The 15,997-nt window shown below is 29.7% G+C and overlaps 2 protein-coding genes across 2 annotated transcripts; one reads left to right on the forward strand and one right to left on the reverse strand.

Moving 5' to 3' along the window:
• The first annotated feature begins 307 nt into the window (after window positions 1-307).
• Window positions 308-1,015, forward strand: LOC128960050 (histone deacetylase 11-like). The gene is made up of 3 exons (XM_054306113.1): window positions 308-521; window positions 581-761; window positions 829-1,015. The coding sequence occupies exons 1-3, from the start codon at window positions 308-310 to the stop codon at window positions 1,013-1,015; spliced, it is 582 nt and encodes a 193-aa protein (XP_054162088.1).
• A 517-nt stretch (window positions 1,016-1,532) lies between these two features.
• On the reverse strand, window positions 1,533-2,949 carry LOC128960457 (toll-like receptor 13). The gene is made up of 3 exons (XM_054306547.1): window positions 2,884-2,949; window positions 2,285-2,760; window positions 1,533-2,156 (listed from the first exon to the last, which is right to left on the reverse strand). The coding sequence occupies exons 1-3, from the start codon at window positions 2,888-2,890 to the stop codon at window positions 1,596-1,598; spliced, it is 1,044 nt and encodes a 347-aa protein (XP_054162522.1). The 5' UTR covers window positions 2,891-2,949; the 3' UTR covers window positions 1,533-1,595.
• Window positions 2,950-15,997: the final 13,048 nt, after the last annotated feature.

Here is a 15,997-nt window from a genome sequence, read left to right on the forward strand (position 1 = left end):
TATTGATTCAACATTTTGGTAATAAGGTATTTTATTTTTGTTATATTTTTTCTATTATTTAGATTTATTATAATAAAAATTTAATAATTTAATATATATATATTTATATGTATGTATGTATATATTTATATAGTTTACATATTTTGCACCTAAACGCGAAATTAACCGTGATGAATTAAAATTGCTTTATAAAGATGAATTTATTGATCAAATTCATAGCAATTCAAAATTTCTAGCCAATGCAGCGGAAATATATTTATTAAGATTTGTACCCAGTTCATTATTACAATATCTATATGTCACACCAATGAAATGGCAGACAAGCGGCAGTATATTGGCAGCACAGTTAGCCATTGAACATGGTTGGGCAATCAATCTGGGCGGTGGCTTTCATCACGCATCACAGCTAAAAGCTGAGGGATTTTGTTTGTTGGCTGATATCAGTTTGATTATCAAATATCTTTGGAAATATCGGAATCCAGATCTAAAATTTATGATTATTGATTTAGATGCTCATCAAGGTAAATTTGTTTTGTTTTTTTTGTTGAAAATACAATTTACAATGTACAATTTTATTTAGGTAATGGTTATGCTATTGATAAATCAATTTTATTAAGTAAAGAGCGAGATCAAATCTATATATTTGATTTATATAATAAAGATATTTTTCCGAATAACGCTTTTGCCAAATTAGCAATTAATGAACATATAGAAATTTCATCGGATATTCAAGATGATGAATATATTACATTGCTAAAAAAGTAATAAATAATTTTAACTAAATTAATATATTATAAATGATAATTATTATTTAATTATATAATGTAGAAATTTAGCATGCGCATTCAATGAATATAAACCTGATCTAATTATCTATAATGCTGGAACTGATGTTTTAAATGGCGATCCATTGGGCAATATGAATTTAACAATAACTGGTGTTATTGATCGTGATCAAATTGTTTTTGAGCATGCTAAAACTAATAATATACCAATAGTCATGCTAACAAGGTAATATACAGTACAGTAATAGTAGTAGTAGTGTATATAATGTTTATTATTGTAAAGATTTAAAGTTTAAATTTCAGTAATATTGTGTACAGTTAACTTTACGCTAAGAAAGGTAACTTAGTATACAGTTACCTAATATTAGGTAAGTTATATAAAGTACCTTGCTAAAGCATTGCATAATATTACTCAAATTTAAACTTTTAAGTGGCATAAACTGTATATTAAAAATTTATTTTTATTGTTTTTTTTGTTGTCATTGTTATTATTGTTATATGAATTTAGTGGTGGATATCAACAAAACAATGCCGAAATTATTAGCAAATCGATAATTAATTTATTTGATAAAACTATAATTCAAGAAATTGATTTTAAACATGAAATAAAGTCATTAAATAAATTGTAATCAAGTTTAATGAAAATTTTTGTAATACTATTATAAAAAAATAGTTTAATAATTACTAATGATTTAAATTAATTTTAAATTCAATTTTACATATTACAGAAAAAACTAAAAGTCAAAAATAAAAATTTAAAAAAAATAGTGATTATACAATTGATTTCTATAAACATAATAATATAAACTATTATTTATTTGACTTCGAAGAGGAAGCACTCTTTCGGCCACAACTTAACTCAGCGGCGGTCACATCGGCTATGCTTTTGTCCACACATAAGACACCAATGGATAGGCAAACACTTTTACAGGTCAATCCAAATACCTGACCACTAACTGGCCGTTCGGCCAGCCACAGGTCGTCACACTTGCACCGGTAGGTAGTGTTCGTAAAGGTTACTCTATGGTCACGTTCCTCGAGAAACGGTTTCCACGCCGACTCTACCAATGTTTTCAGTTCGCCATTGTTTTCCATTTGGATGAGGACTTTATGGTTGGTATACTGGGGTAGGAAATACCGGCCAAATGTTGTCCCATTGTAACGCAAATTATTCAATTTGATTACTTTGCTCATATTGTTGCCGACAATATTCAAACTGTGATCATCAATCATTGTAATCGGATTGTATGACAGATCCAGTTCCCTGAGTTTTGGCAATTGACTAAATGTTTGACTGACCAAACGGTTTAGTTGATTGTGTGACAGTTGTAAGCGACGTAACGGTGCTTGCAATGCGTTTTTCGGTATTTGCTTTTTATAGTTTTTATTAATAATATATTTAGTCAATCAAACTATTTTTATATACAGTACATAGTTATATCATATAATATATACTGTATTAATAAAATTTTAATACAAAAAAACAAATAAATCAATACCCGTATAGCAGTGCCTGTAATGGCCAGTGTGTCCAAAATGTTTAGCTGACCGATAAACCCGAACAGACGTTCGTCCAGTTTTTCGGACCAAACAATTTGCAAATTACGAACAGTCGTACTCTTGCCAAAAGCCAGAGCCTCGATGTGACCGAGATATCTGTTGTTAATAAATCGGATTTCCTCGTAAAAGCCGTCGGCAAACGTATGATTGTCGATACGGTTTACACGAGTCGACCGTATATTTAGTTTGCGTATTTGGACGCTCATCGGACGCAAGTGGCGACCAATTTGTATCAGTTCGTGGCGTCCGATGCCATCTCCCGCACAGGTAATCTCTATGCCATTGGTTGACTCATTTCCCGAACACTGGCACGGATACAGCTCAATGGGATCGGGACATAATGATGATGATGATGACGATGACCCGATTATACAGCTAATTGTTGTCACAGTTAGTATGTATATCACGATATAAACTTTTAAATATAATAATAATAATAACATTTATATAAATAAAATTAATATTGAAAAAATATTTTTTTTGTATAGTAATTAGAAAATTAGTTTTTTTGTAGTTAAAATAAAATTATTAATTTTACCTTTCATTTTGTTATAAATATTAGTTTATTAGCAATTATATAGTATTTTATTTTTAAAATATATTTGCTACTAAACTAAATATTAAATTACAATTATATATATATATATATATGACAAATAATTTTATTTATTTTAATATTTTACTAATAATAAGTAAAAATAAATGCATTACTTAGATAAACAGCAATAGATTAATGTTAATCATTACATATAAACTTGAAAATATATTTAATGTCTGTAATAGTGGTAAACTAAGTCATTAATTATATTTGATTCAAACAATTAGTTCATTATTTAATTTGAATTTTATGACATTTTAAAAATTATCTAAATTTTATATAAATATTTGTAGTAGTAGTAGTATTAGTACTTTATTTAAAACATAATAATAATAATTGTTATATATATGTTTGTTTCAATTATTTTGCTATATATTGTCATATATTGAATAATTTACAATTAAATTAGTAAAAAAAATTAAGTAAATATTTCAGAGTTGTTGTATCAAAATATATAATAATTACATAAATATATAATGACTTATAATTTTAAATATAGTTTATAAATTTTAAATATTTAATTTAAATTATTTGAACTATGAAATAAAAATTGTAAAATAAAAAGATTGCGATGGATTAATATCAAACTATTTTTATAACATTTTTAAAAATAAGTTTTTATATTTCACAACATTGTAGATGTAATTTAATACTTTATATCCTTTAAAAACTTGAATATTTTAGTGGCAGACAAACAATTAATATGTGAAATATTGTAGCATTTTTTTGTAACAATTATTTTTATACAATTTATTGACTGAATTTATTGAACAATAATTATAGTTATAAGGAAATTAGTAATATGTCTATAAAAATAAAATTTATAAACTTGAAAAATATAAATGTAAATAAAATTATATAATCATGTTTATTAATTTTTTTATTGCTAATAAAATATAACTAAAAATAATTAATAATGATAAATAATAATTTTTTATTAAAAAATGTTTAAAATTTAATAGTACCATATTTACATATAATAAAAATAATGATACATTTTATTAATTTATTATTTAAATTATTATATATTTTAAATTTAATCATAAAATCTACAACAAATGATACATGGAAACTTGTTTGGAATGATGAATTTGACCATGATAAATTAGACATTAATAAATGGCAAATTAATGATGAATGGGGCGATAAATTTTGTAACGGTATATATATTATATATTTTATTTGTAATTAATATAATTACTTAATTAAAAAAATAATAATTATACAAGGTAAAATATACAATGAACTACAATGCGATACAGATAATAGCAAAAACCTACACGTGCGCAACGGTAGTCTAGTCATAGCGGCCGCTCGTGAAAAGCATCCGCGCGACAGTATGTGGTATTCATCGGCTCGGGTTTTCACCCGACAGAGCTGGACATACGGACGCTTTGAACTGCGGGCTGTGCTTCCCGTCGGCAATCGGTTGCGGCCACTTGTTTATCTTTTTCCGGACAGAGCTGTATCGCCGTTTCTCGACAGCGAAGCCATACATTTTGTGTCCAACAAACAGACACAACTGATATACAGTGGTATTCACTATAAGGGTGGTGATCAATACAGCGGCGACCGATACATATCACGAGTACCGTTAAACGAGTATCATTTGTATACACTGGAGTGGACACCCGATCGTATGGACTGGTGGTTTGACGGTACAAAGTACTATACATTTCAACTGAATCGTAGAATATCTAATGATTATAACAATGATGGACAGCCGTTTCGGTCGCCATATAATTTGGACATACATTTGGCAGTTGCCGGTGAATCGCAAACATTGGATGACAGGCTCGACAATAACGACTGGTTTCTGTGGAACTGTTCGGCGCTTATCATTGATTACGTACGGGTTTATCAAAATATCGATCAAACAGTCAACAACAACAACAACAATACTACCAGTGCTACTAATACTACAAATGCTACCTCAAATAATTTTTATACTGATATAACAACTAATACTATCAGTAGTGGCGATTCAAGTGTACAGATTTGTACAGATATTATGTCATCGTTGAGGACAGACATGCCGTATATACAACCAGTAATTGATCACAAAAACAGCACCAATAGTCACCAAATGTCTAATAATGTTCAAACAGTCAGCATAGTTTTGGGATCAGTATTGGTATCGGTAGTTGTAGTGCTCATACCTATTGGCATAATAATTTGGTACAAATCCAGACGCTTAGAGTCGGTCAGCAAACTACCGACGCCACCGCCGGACACAGATTCTGTATATTATGATAATTGTGAAGTTGGTGGCGACGGTGTCAGCGATGACTACACATCAATCCCGGAGCAGCCGTACGAATCATTCAATTTTGACTATGGATACGATGAACTTAAACCAGATTTTATTGTCAAAAATAATAATAATAAACCAAAATATTTGTCAATACATTTGGCTAACGATTATATAAATAATTAAAAAATTTAAAACTATAAAATTTATTAACCTATGAAATGATTATGAAATAAAATATTTATTGTAAATAATGTTTCTATAGTTGAGATTATCATTATATTTAATAAATATCTATAATAATTATAATAAAAATCTTAATATAAATTTTAATAAATAATATAATAGTACAGTATCTTAAAGGTAATAATTTTCTAATGCTATTATTATAAATAGATAGAAGTGAAAATTTTCGGCTATTTTAAAGTTTATCTATTTTTTATTGTTATAATAAATATTATATTTAAATTTATACTCGTAAAATAGTTATTATAATAATTGTGTTTTTTAATTTAATTAATAAATTACAAGGCGCCTTTTTTAAAAAAAAAAACTTTCTATTGTTTTATTATTTTTTAGATTCCACATTGACATTAAGGGGGGGGGATTTACTATTATATTTATTTACATTTTATATATTGATTGTAAAACAATTATGGTTATAAGGAAATTAGTCATAAATCTATAAAAAAAAAGATAAATAAAATAAATAGACTTTAAAAAATATAAATATAAATCATATTATTCAATATATTTTTTATAAATATATCTATCAATTCTTTATAATAATTAAATTGTGATGAATTTAATTAATTTATTATTAAAATTATTATATATTGTTAATTTTATTTTAAAATCAACACAACATAAAACATGGACGCTTGTTTGGAATGATGAATTTGACCATGATAAATTAGATATTAATAAATGGCAAATTAATGATGAATGGAGGGATAAATTTTGTAACGGTATATATACTATATATTATAAATATATAGTAAATTTTATTTATTTATATAATTAATTTATTGATTGATTAAACTAAAATAATTGTCCAAGGCAAAATATACAATGAGCTACAGTGCGATACCAGTCATCACAAAAATCTACACGTAAGGAACGGTAGTCTAGTCATAGCGGCCGCTCGTGAACAGCACCCGCGTTTCGGTATGTGGTATTCGTCGGCTCGGGTTTTCACCCGACAGAGCTGGACATACGGGCGCTTTGAACTGCGGGCTGCGCTTCCCGTCGGCAATCGGTTGCGGCCAATTGTCTACCTGTTTCCAGATAATTCTGTATCGCCGTTTCTCGACAGCGAAGGCATACATTTTGTGTCCAACAAACAGACACCACTGATATCCAGCGGTGTCCACTATAACGGCGGTGACCAATACAGCGGTGACCGATACATATCGCGTGTACCGTTAAACGAGTTTCATCTGTATGTACTCGAGTGGACACCCGATCGTATGGACTGGTGGTTTGACAGTACAAAGTACTATACATTTCAACTGAATCGTAAGATATCTAATGACTATACCAGCGATGGACAGCCGTTTCGTTCTTCATATAATTTGGACATTCATTTGGCAGTTGCCGGTGAATCGCAAACACTGGACGACAGGCTCGACGATAACGACTGGTTTCGGTGGAACTGTTCGGCGCTTATCATTGATTACGTACGGGTTTATCAAGACATTGGTTATCATACAGTAGTAGTCAACGATACTACCAGTCCTACTAATAATACTGATGGTATCAATACTTTTCATACGACTACTGACATGACTAGTAATACCAGTAGTGCTGATTCAAGTCTACAGATTTGTACGGGTATTATGGAATCCTTGAGGACTGTTATGCCGTCTATACATTCAGTAAATAATAGCAACAATAGCAACACCAGTAGTAGTAGTAGTCATCAAATGTCAACTAATAATCAGACCGTCATTATAGTTGTTGGATCAGTATTGGGATCGGCAGTTGCTATACTCATACTTGTTGTCATAATTATTTTGTATAAATTTAGACGTATTGAGTTGGCCAGCAAACGGCGTCCGCATTCAGTATATTATGATAATTGTCAAGTTGACGGCGGCGCCGCCGATGACTATAATATCCCGGAACTATATCAGCCAATCAATAACGATTATGATGAACTTAAACCAGATATTATTACCAATAATAATAATAATAATAAATATTTTTCAATGCATTTGTCAAATAATTGAAATTATAACTAATATAAACTAAAATATATTATAAAATAAAAGATAAATACTGTATATAAAATTGAAGACTTTGTTTAGTGTTTAAATATTTCTTTAATTTATTATAATTAAAATCCAAAAAAATATATTAAATGTTAATAAATTTTTTAAATGTTAGATTGGATAGAAAATAATATCTAGAAATTATTAAAAAATTTAGTTATTTTTGTTTATATAATAAATTATAATTATAAATCTTATATAATATTTTGAATATAACAAAAATTATTTATAAATACTATATCATAAACATTATTTTAATTATCACCAATTTCTAAGTAATTTTTATTTGATCAAGGTTATAGATAATTATTTATATATATTTTTTATTATAAAATTTTAAGACAAATACTGTTTCGCAAATAACATAAATGTTATATCTCAATCTTAAATTATATTAATATCTAAAAAATAATATAAGCTATTGGTGAATATTTTTTGTGCATTTAAAATTATTGTATATTTAATAGGACTGCTAAAATATATATAATTACTTATTAGTAATAAAAATTAGTATTATAATATGATAATTGAAAATTAAAGTATTTATTGAAATTTTATGATTATATATTGATGTCTAAAAAAATATAATAAAAATTTAAAGACATTTAAAAAATAATGAATATTATGAATTTGTTCAAATTATATTCAATTATTTATTTTTTGTGTAATTGTTTTTCTAATAATATAATTGTTTGTGAAACCAAATCATTAGCACTGGTATGGAATGATGAGTTTAGTGATAAACAACTGGATCTAAACAAATGGGATATTATAGATGACTGGTCAGGTCATCAATGTAATGGTATTACTATATTTTTTTATAAAAAAATTATTGAATCCATTAGATTTGTTAGTATATCATATATTAATAGTATTATTAATTAGTAAACAGTTTAGTTATATAAAGTTATATATAATTTATAGATATTGTATTATAATACACAAAATTATTGATATATTACAAAATATATATATATATAAAGATAACCATATGAATGAACTGGCGTGTAATACTGGTCAACATAAAAACTTGAAACTAGAAAACGGTTGTCTCCTAATTTCGGCCGCACGGGAACGGGATGAACACTATGGCAAACAATATACAACTGCCCGGATAGTGGGTCGCCATAGTTGGCTGTACGGACGGTTTGAGATTAGGGCTGCTCTGCCGACTGGAAAAATGTTGGTACCGCTTATCAATATGATTGGCCAGACAGCTCATCACACAGATCCCAGTTCTATTAATATAGTTTACAGCACAGATACATCATCGTCACTATATAGTGGTGTCCGTTACCCTCAAGACAAGTATGTGGGGTTTAATTGGAAACCGTCGACCATTTCATTGAACCAGGAGTTTCATGTTTACGGATTTGAATGGTCGGCCGATCAGATGGACTGGTATTTTGATTCCGAACATTACTTTTCATATGATTTGCATCGACGAAAACAATTGTATGATTATCCCGGTAGTGGCTATCCGTTTATTGGTCAGCCATTCAAATTGGACATACATTTGGGCGTTTCCGCTGATGTCTATGGTATAGATGCGTCAGATTATGATAATCATTGGCATCAGTCTAACTGTTCGGCACTTATTATCGACTATATTAGAGTTTATCAAAATACTAATCTAACTGTTTCCTATGATACCGTTTCAAATATAACTTCTACTTTTAATAGTAACAATGTTTCCGATAATATGATTTTATTCAATGAAATCAATTATTTCAACCAAACAGATCAACTAATAAATAATAATAATAATACAGATATCAATACAATTGATGATTGCATTAAAAGTTTTATGATATTGTGGTCAGTGTTGGATATGATAATAAATTTATTCATAGCATAAATTTATATTTACAAAAGTTATTACGGCAATTTTGTTTTTGATTATTTTATCATTAATATGAAAAATGTAAATTTATATAATTGTTATTTTTTATTATTATTATTACAATTATTATATACTGTATTATAGCAAACATATTAATAAAATAAATTGTATTTATTATAAATATTTTCTTAATTACAAATATTATTATTATTAACTCATTTGAAGTACAATGTCCTTAAAAACTACCAGCACTTATGGTATAAGTAAATCACATTATAATTGTGTCTATTCATCAAAATAAATGTAAAAAAAATTATTATTACCATAATAATTTTTTTAAAAATTATGATTATGATTAATTGAATTTATTTAATATTTAGTTTATATTTATTTATTTTTTAAATCATAAACATTTTATGCAAGGAAATATCCAATTAAGGGAAATTTCTATTTTAATCTATTATACAATATATCCTTTATGTAAAATTAAATGTAAAGTACAGTACATATGATGTCAATCACAATATTCATGTATTACTACTGTATTTTTTATCAACTCTAACATTTGGCATTATAACAATTGTAATATTTTTAACAATTTTATTATTGTATCATGTTAATTATAAAGTATATAATATAAATATTTTAGTTTTTATTTGTTTTTAAAAAAATTTATTATTACTGTTACTGTATTAAGATTGTTATATTACTGTATAATGTCAAACAAATGAATTTATTTTATTATTTTATTAAAAATTATATAATCATATATAATTTATGTGTATGTATTGAGTTTGGTAGTGCCAATAAGTTAGCACTGGTATGGAAAGATGAGTTTAATGACAATAATGTTGATAAAAGCAAATGGGATGTACTGGACGAGTGGACTACCGGTCCGTGTGAAGGTATAGAAGTCAATGTCAGAAATAAATTTGATTAATTTATTTTTAGTAATAATTAATTAATTAAAATAAATCCTAATATTTATTTTTGCAGGCAATTACGTGCATGAAATCAATTGCAATAGTAAACAACCTAAAAATCTACAACTGAAAAACGGTAGTCTGGCAATTGTGGTCACACGGGAACGGGAGACACGTTTTGGTAGACAATATACGACAGGACGTATAGTTAGCCGTCAAAGTTGGACATACGGCCGATTCGAGATCAGGGCTTCAATGCAAATGGGAAAACTATTGCGCTCAGTTATCTATATGTATCCGGAAAAGTATATCGATCCCTGGCCAACAAGCGGTGCCATCAATTTATTGGCTCATAACGAGTTGCCATCGGTATCGGTCGGTGTGCACTATAAACCACCCGACTATGTGGGCTACGACTACAATCATATTAACGAAACGTTTGTTAAAGAGTTTCATTTGTACACATTTGATTGGACACCCGACCGTATGACGTGGCTTATCGATGGTCAACAGTATCATTCAGTTGATTTAACCAAACGATTATCGGATTCATACAACAAAAGTGGACAACCATTTCATAAGCCATTCAAATTGGACATACATATCGGTGTTGGTGGCGATATATTTGGGAAACATTGGACTCTTGGAGATAGGGATTGGATTCAATGGAAATGTTCGGCACTAATCATCGATTATATTAGAGTCTATCAAAATATTAGTGACAATAAACCGTCACCTTATAATAATAATACTGATAGACAAACTGATTCAAGCGCTTCTCATATATGCAAAGCTATAATGACTGCACAGAAAAAAGATATGAATATTACTGATGACAATAATAATGACAACAATACCGACAACAACATCGATAACAATACAGACAACAATAAGTCAAACAGTATTAGCAGTTTTATGGCCACAATGATAGTTGTGTCGGTAATGGGTATAATAATTGGTATACTTATACCGATTATGGTATACATATGGTGCAGATATCGTCGCTTACAGGCAATACAGTCGGCTGAAAGGTATGGGAATTCAATATATTATGACAATACAGAAGTGGCGTCGGATTATCTGTCAATGGATTACGATCGCGGATATACTGAACTTAAACCAGACAACAATTATTGTGATAATTTAGATAGTAATCCACTAACTAATAATAATAATAAGAGATATACATATAAATAAATATAATCTATTTTTATAATTTTATTTATAATTGAATTTATAATTGTAAATATGATAGTTATTTAACTAATAATAATCTGATTGAAATACTTTACTGTATTACAAATTGTTATTTACAATAATTTACTTACAAAATTAAATTATTGTTTTTATTTAAGTTGTAATGTACTAGTTGTGTGTGTGTGTTATTAAGCTTTTAATTAAATTTAATTATTAGTAGTTAAATTGGTTATGGATTATAAATAAGTATTTTATTTGCTAATTGTTTAATAAAATTATTTTTTTAAATTTTCATATTAATTGTGTCATTATTTTAATTATTTTTATTAATCACTAATATTAGTAATAATAATAATAATAATAATAATAAATAACAGTACAGTATATAATATATTTTGAAGCCCCTATATGTAAATTGACTAGTTTTAACATGGGTTAGTTGACAATTAAATTGACCAGGATCAGAACCTAACGGTGCATAAAATTTATGAGAAATTTTTGTTTATTTGCAAACTGAATAAATGGGACAATCTATCATATTATATAATATTACAATAATAAATAATTAAACTGTGATTAATTAAATTTTTTATTCAACGAAGTATCCAATTAAGGATAAATTATAGTACAGTATATCCTTTATATAAAAGCTAAATGTTAAGTACATATTTGTCAAACATTATACTGTATTTATTATTATTATTATTACAATGATATTTTTGTCAACATTTAGTATTATTTAACATTTCTAATATTTTAATAATTAATAAATGTAACTAGTTAATTATAAAGTAAATATTTTATATTTTGTTAATTAAAAATATACTATAATAATAACTATTAGTTTTGTATATTAAAAATTATGTCAGACAAATGAATTTATATTATTTGATTATAAAATATAAAATCATATATTATTTATGTGTATGTATTGAGTTTGGTAGTACCAATAAGTTGGCACTGGTATGGAAAGATGAGTTTAATACAGATAAGTTGAATAATAATAAATGGGATGTACTGGACGAGTGGACTACCGGTCCGTGTGAAGGTATATAAAAGTCACTGTCAGAAATAAATTTAATTCATTTACTTTTTTTAGTAATAATTATTATATATAGTATTCAAATAAATGTTAATATTGTATTAATTACAGGCAATGATGTGCATGAAATCAATTGCAATAGCAATCGACCCAGAAATCTACAACTGAAAAACGGTAGTCTTGCCATTGTGGTCACACGGGAACGGGAGACACGTCTCGGTAAACAATATACGACAGGACGTATAGTTAGCCGTCAAAGTTGGACATACGGCCGATTCGAGATCAGGGCTTCAATGCAAATGGGAAAACTGTTGCGTTCAGTTATCTATATGTATCCGGAAAAGTATATCGATCCCTGGCCAACAAGCGGTGCCATCAATGTATTGGCCCATAACGAGTTGCCATCAGTATCGGTTGGTGTGCACTATAAACCACCCGACTATGTGGGCTATCACTTCAATCTTATTAACGAAACATTTGTTAAAGAGTTTCATTTGTACACATTTGACTGGACACCCGAATATATGATGGCTTATCGATGGTCAACAGTATCATTCAGTTGATTTGACCAAACGATTATCGGATTCATACAACAAAAGTGGACAACCATTTGATAGACCATTCAAATTGGACATACATATCGGTGTTGGTGGCGATATATTTGGGAAACATTGGACTCTTGGAGATAGGGATTGGATTCAATGGAAATGTTCGGCACTAATCATCGATTATATTAGAGTTTATCAAAATATTAGTGACAATCAGCCATCACCTTATAATAATAATACTAATACACAAACTAATTCAAGCGCTTCTCATATATGCAAAGCTATAATGACTGCTCAGAGAAAATATATGAATATTATTGATGACAATAACGACAACATTAAGTCTAACAGTATTAGTAGTTTTATGGCCGCAATGATAGTTGTATCGGTAATGGCTATTATAATTTGTATACTGATCCCGATTATGGTATACATATGGTGCAGATATCGACGCTTACGGGAAATACAGTCGACTGATGAAAGGTATGGCAATTCAATATATTATGACAATTCAGAAGTGGATGATATGGTATCGGATTATTATTTGCCACTGGATTACGATCCTAATAGTAGTTATACTGAACTTAAATCAGATAATAATTATTTTGATAATTTAAATACTAATCCACTAACTAACTAATAATAATAATTATACATGTAAATAAATAGTAAAATATAATTTATTATTAGTAGTAGTATCATATACAATATTAATTATTCAATAATTATAATTTTTTAAAATTTAGTTGTATATTTATATTTATTTATTTATTTTTGTAATTATTTGATATTTCAAAATACGTTATTAAAGAGTTGTAATTTACTATTTAATTTAATTTTTAACATTTAAATTATTATTTCGAATATTTGTTCAATGCTAAATGTATTGTTCTAAATTAGTTGTATGATATTATTTTATTAATTAAATTTATTTATTATGTGACCGTGGATGAGATTGAATGAGTGGACACAACCAATTGATCGGTAAAACAATTTATTGTTTAAAAATAAAAAAATTAAAAATTGATTAAAAAAAATGGTTGATTTGATTTGTTTCAGGTTTTGTCAAGTGATTGATTCAAGTGAAGGCTTGAATGTCAAGAAAACAGAGAGTGAATGCAAGAGAGGAGAGAAGTGGTGATTGAAGAGTGATTGATCAGAGAGAGAGAAAAAGTGAACTGACGTCCACTTAAGTAGTGGACGGCCTGAAGGGTTGTCCAATGAGAGTGAAGGGTTGGTTGAAATCTGTTGTGAGTGTGTGTGTGTGATCTGTGGGCCATCTAGGGTCACATCCGCCGACCGCTAGCGTGTAGCGTCTAATGGGGTTCTTTGATTGATTCAAAACCTTTTCAAATGAGGCGCTTGTTTGACATGTGATCATCCTTTTTGAAAATGAATCACATTTTCCGTGTTTTTGATTTGAATGAACATCTGTTGGCTTTGTTGTTGATGAGTCTGCATGAGATGTCAATGTTGTTGAAAAAGTGGTGAAAGTGTTGATGTCAGATGAGGTAATCGGATGATTGTTGATCAAAATGTTGTCATCGCGGGAGATGTATGGAGCCACTCTTGATGAATGTGTTGTGAATGAACGCGCAACAACACCAGCGATGATATTGATGTGATCCAATCGCATACCTTCATCGAGTTTTTCCAGGACAACGCAAGATGTCGATGAATGTGGTGACAGTTCTGTGCCAACTCTTTGTTGATCTGAAATTTCAAAGGTTTGTTTGTTCATTTGTTTTTCAATTTTCTCATGTCTTTTGATTTGCAGAGCTCTGGACTTCAATGTCGGCTGATTCCTGGCCTCTTCGAGTGTGTCATCAGTTGGAAGGGCTGATGAAAACTCGAAGTGCAAAAATTTCGATGTGAAGCCAGTGCTGTCGCTGATGGATGTTTTGGATGAGTTGTCGATGATTTGTGAGATCTGTTGGTGAGTCGGCTGAATGAAACTTTTGTTGATCTGAATCTCTTGTTCAATCTCTTTGACAGTTCCAACAATTGATTGAGAGAGAACTTCCTTTGTGTCGACCATCATTTTGATTGATTGTCGGGACGTTCTAGGTGCTGGTGTTGGTGTCTTGAGTTGGTGAAGAAAAAACGTTTTGTGTTGAACCATTGAGCCGAAGTTGACAACCAGAGCATCGGCTTTGGCTAAGTCGAGGCCAATTAGCATATCGTGCTCCAGATTTTCCAACACTTGAATAGCGAAGTGAAATGACTTGTTTTGCAATTCAATGATTGCTTCAACAAGTCCGAGGGTACGGCCGGTGCCGTCCACATGTCTGATGGCAATTGAACGCTGGGTGTCCCACTGCAAGCCCATCCTATCAGCGGCCGATTTGGAAATGGCGCTGATTGTGGAGCCAGAGTCAAGGAATGCCTTCGCTTGTCTGCCATTGACATGTGTGGTGAACCAAATAAGATCCAGCGGATCCTCTTCATACTTGATGTGATGAAGGCCAACTGTTTTTGGTGCATCTGTTGATTGAGTGATTGAATTCATTGGTGAATGAATCGGCGCTTCAACTCTTTCGATTGGTTGAAGGCAATGGACGCTCGCGGAAGAAGCGACGTCTTTTGTTGAGGGTTTCGGCACATCAACCTTTTTGATCGGTTTAAGGCAATTGATGCCAGCCATTGGCGGAGCATCAGTTGTCGGCGCACTACCGGTGCCTGAGATTTCGGCCCATTTTGGACACACGGATTTCCAGTGCATCTCTTTCTTGCCAAACAATTTGCAAACTGGGCAAGGGCCAGGCGGTGGTTTGTTGTCGAACTTCTTTGGATCTTTCGGATCCTTTGTCGGAGACTTTTTGTTGTCGTTGTCTTTGTCCGTGTCCAAATGGTTGATCGGTGCGATAGATGTTTTGGGGTTTTGAGAGCGATCTTTTCTCACTTTCAAATTTTCTTCGATTGATGTGGCGATTGCTAACCAGTCTTCGGGAGTCTTTGGTCGTTGAGACGCGATTTG

The sequence above is a fragment of the Oppia nitens genome, unplaced genomic scaffold (genome assembly GCF_028296485.1).
Source record: "Oppia nitens isolate AA-2021 unplaced genomic scaffold, nextdenovo-longstitch-racon4-pilon3 scaffold4_pilon_pilon_pilon, whole genome shotgun sequence".
Taxonomy (NCBI): domain Eukaryota; kingdom Metazoa; phylum Arthropoda; class Arachnida; order Sarcoptiformes; family Oppiidae; genus Oppia; species Oppia nitens.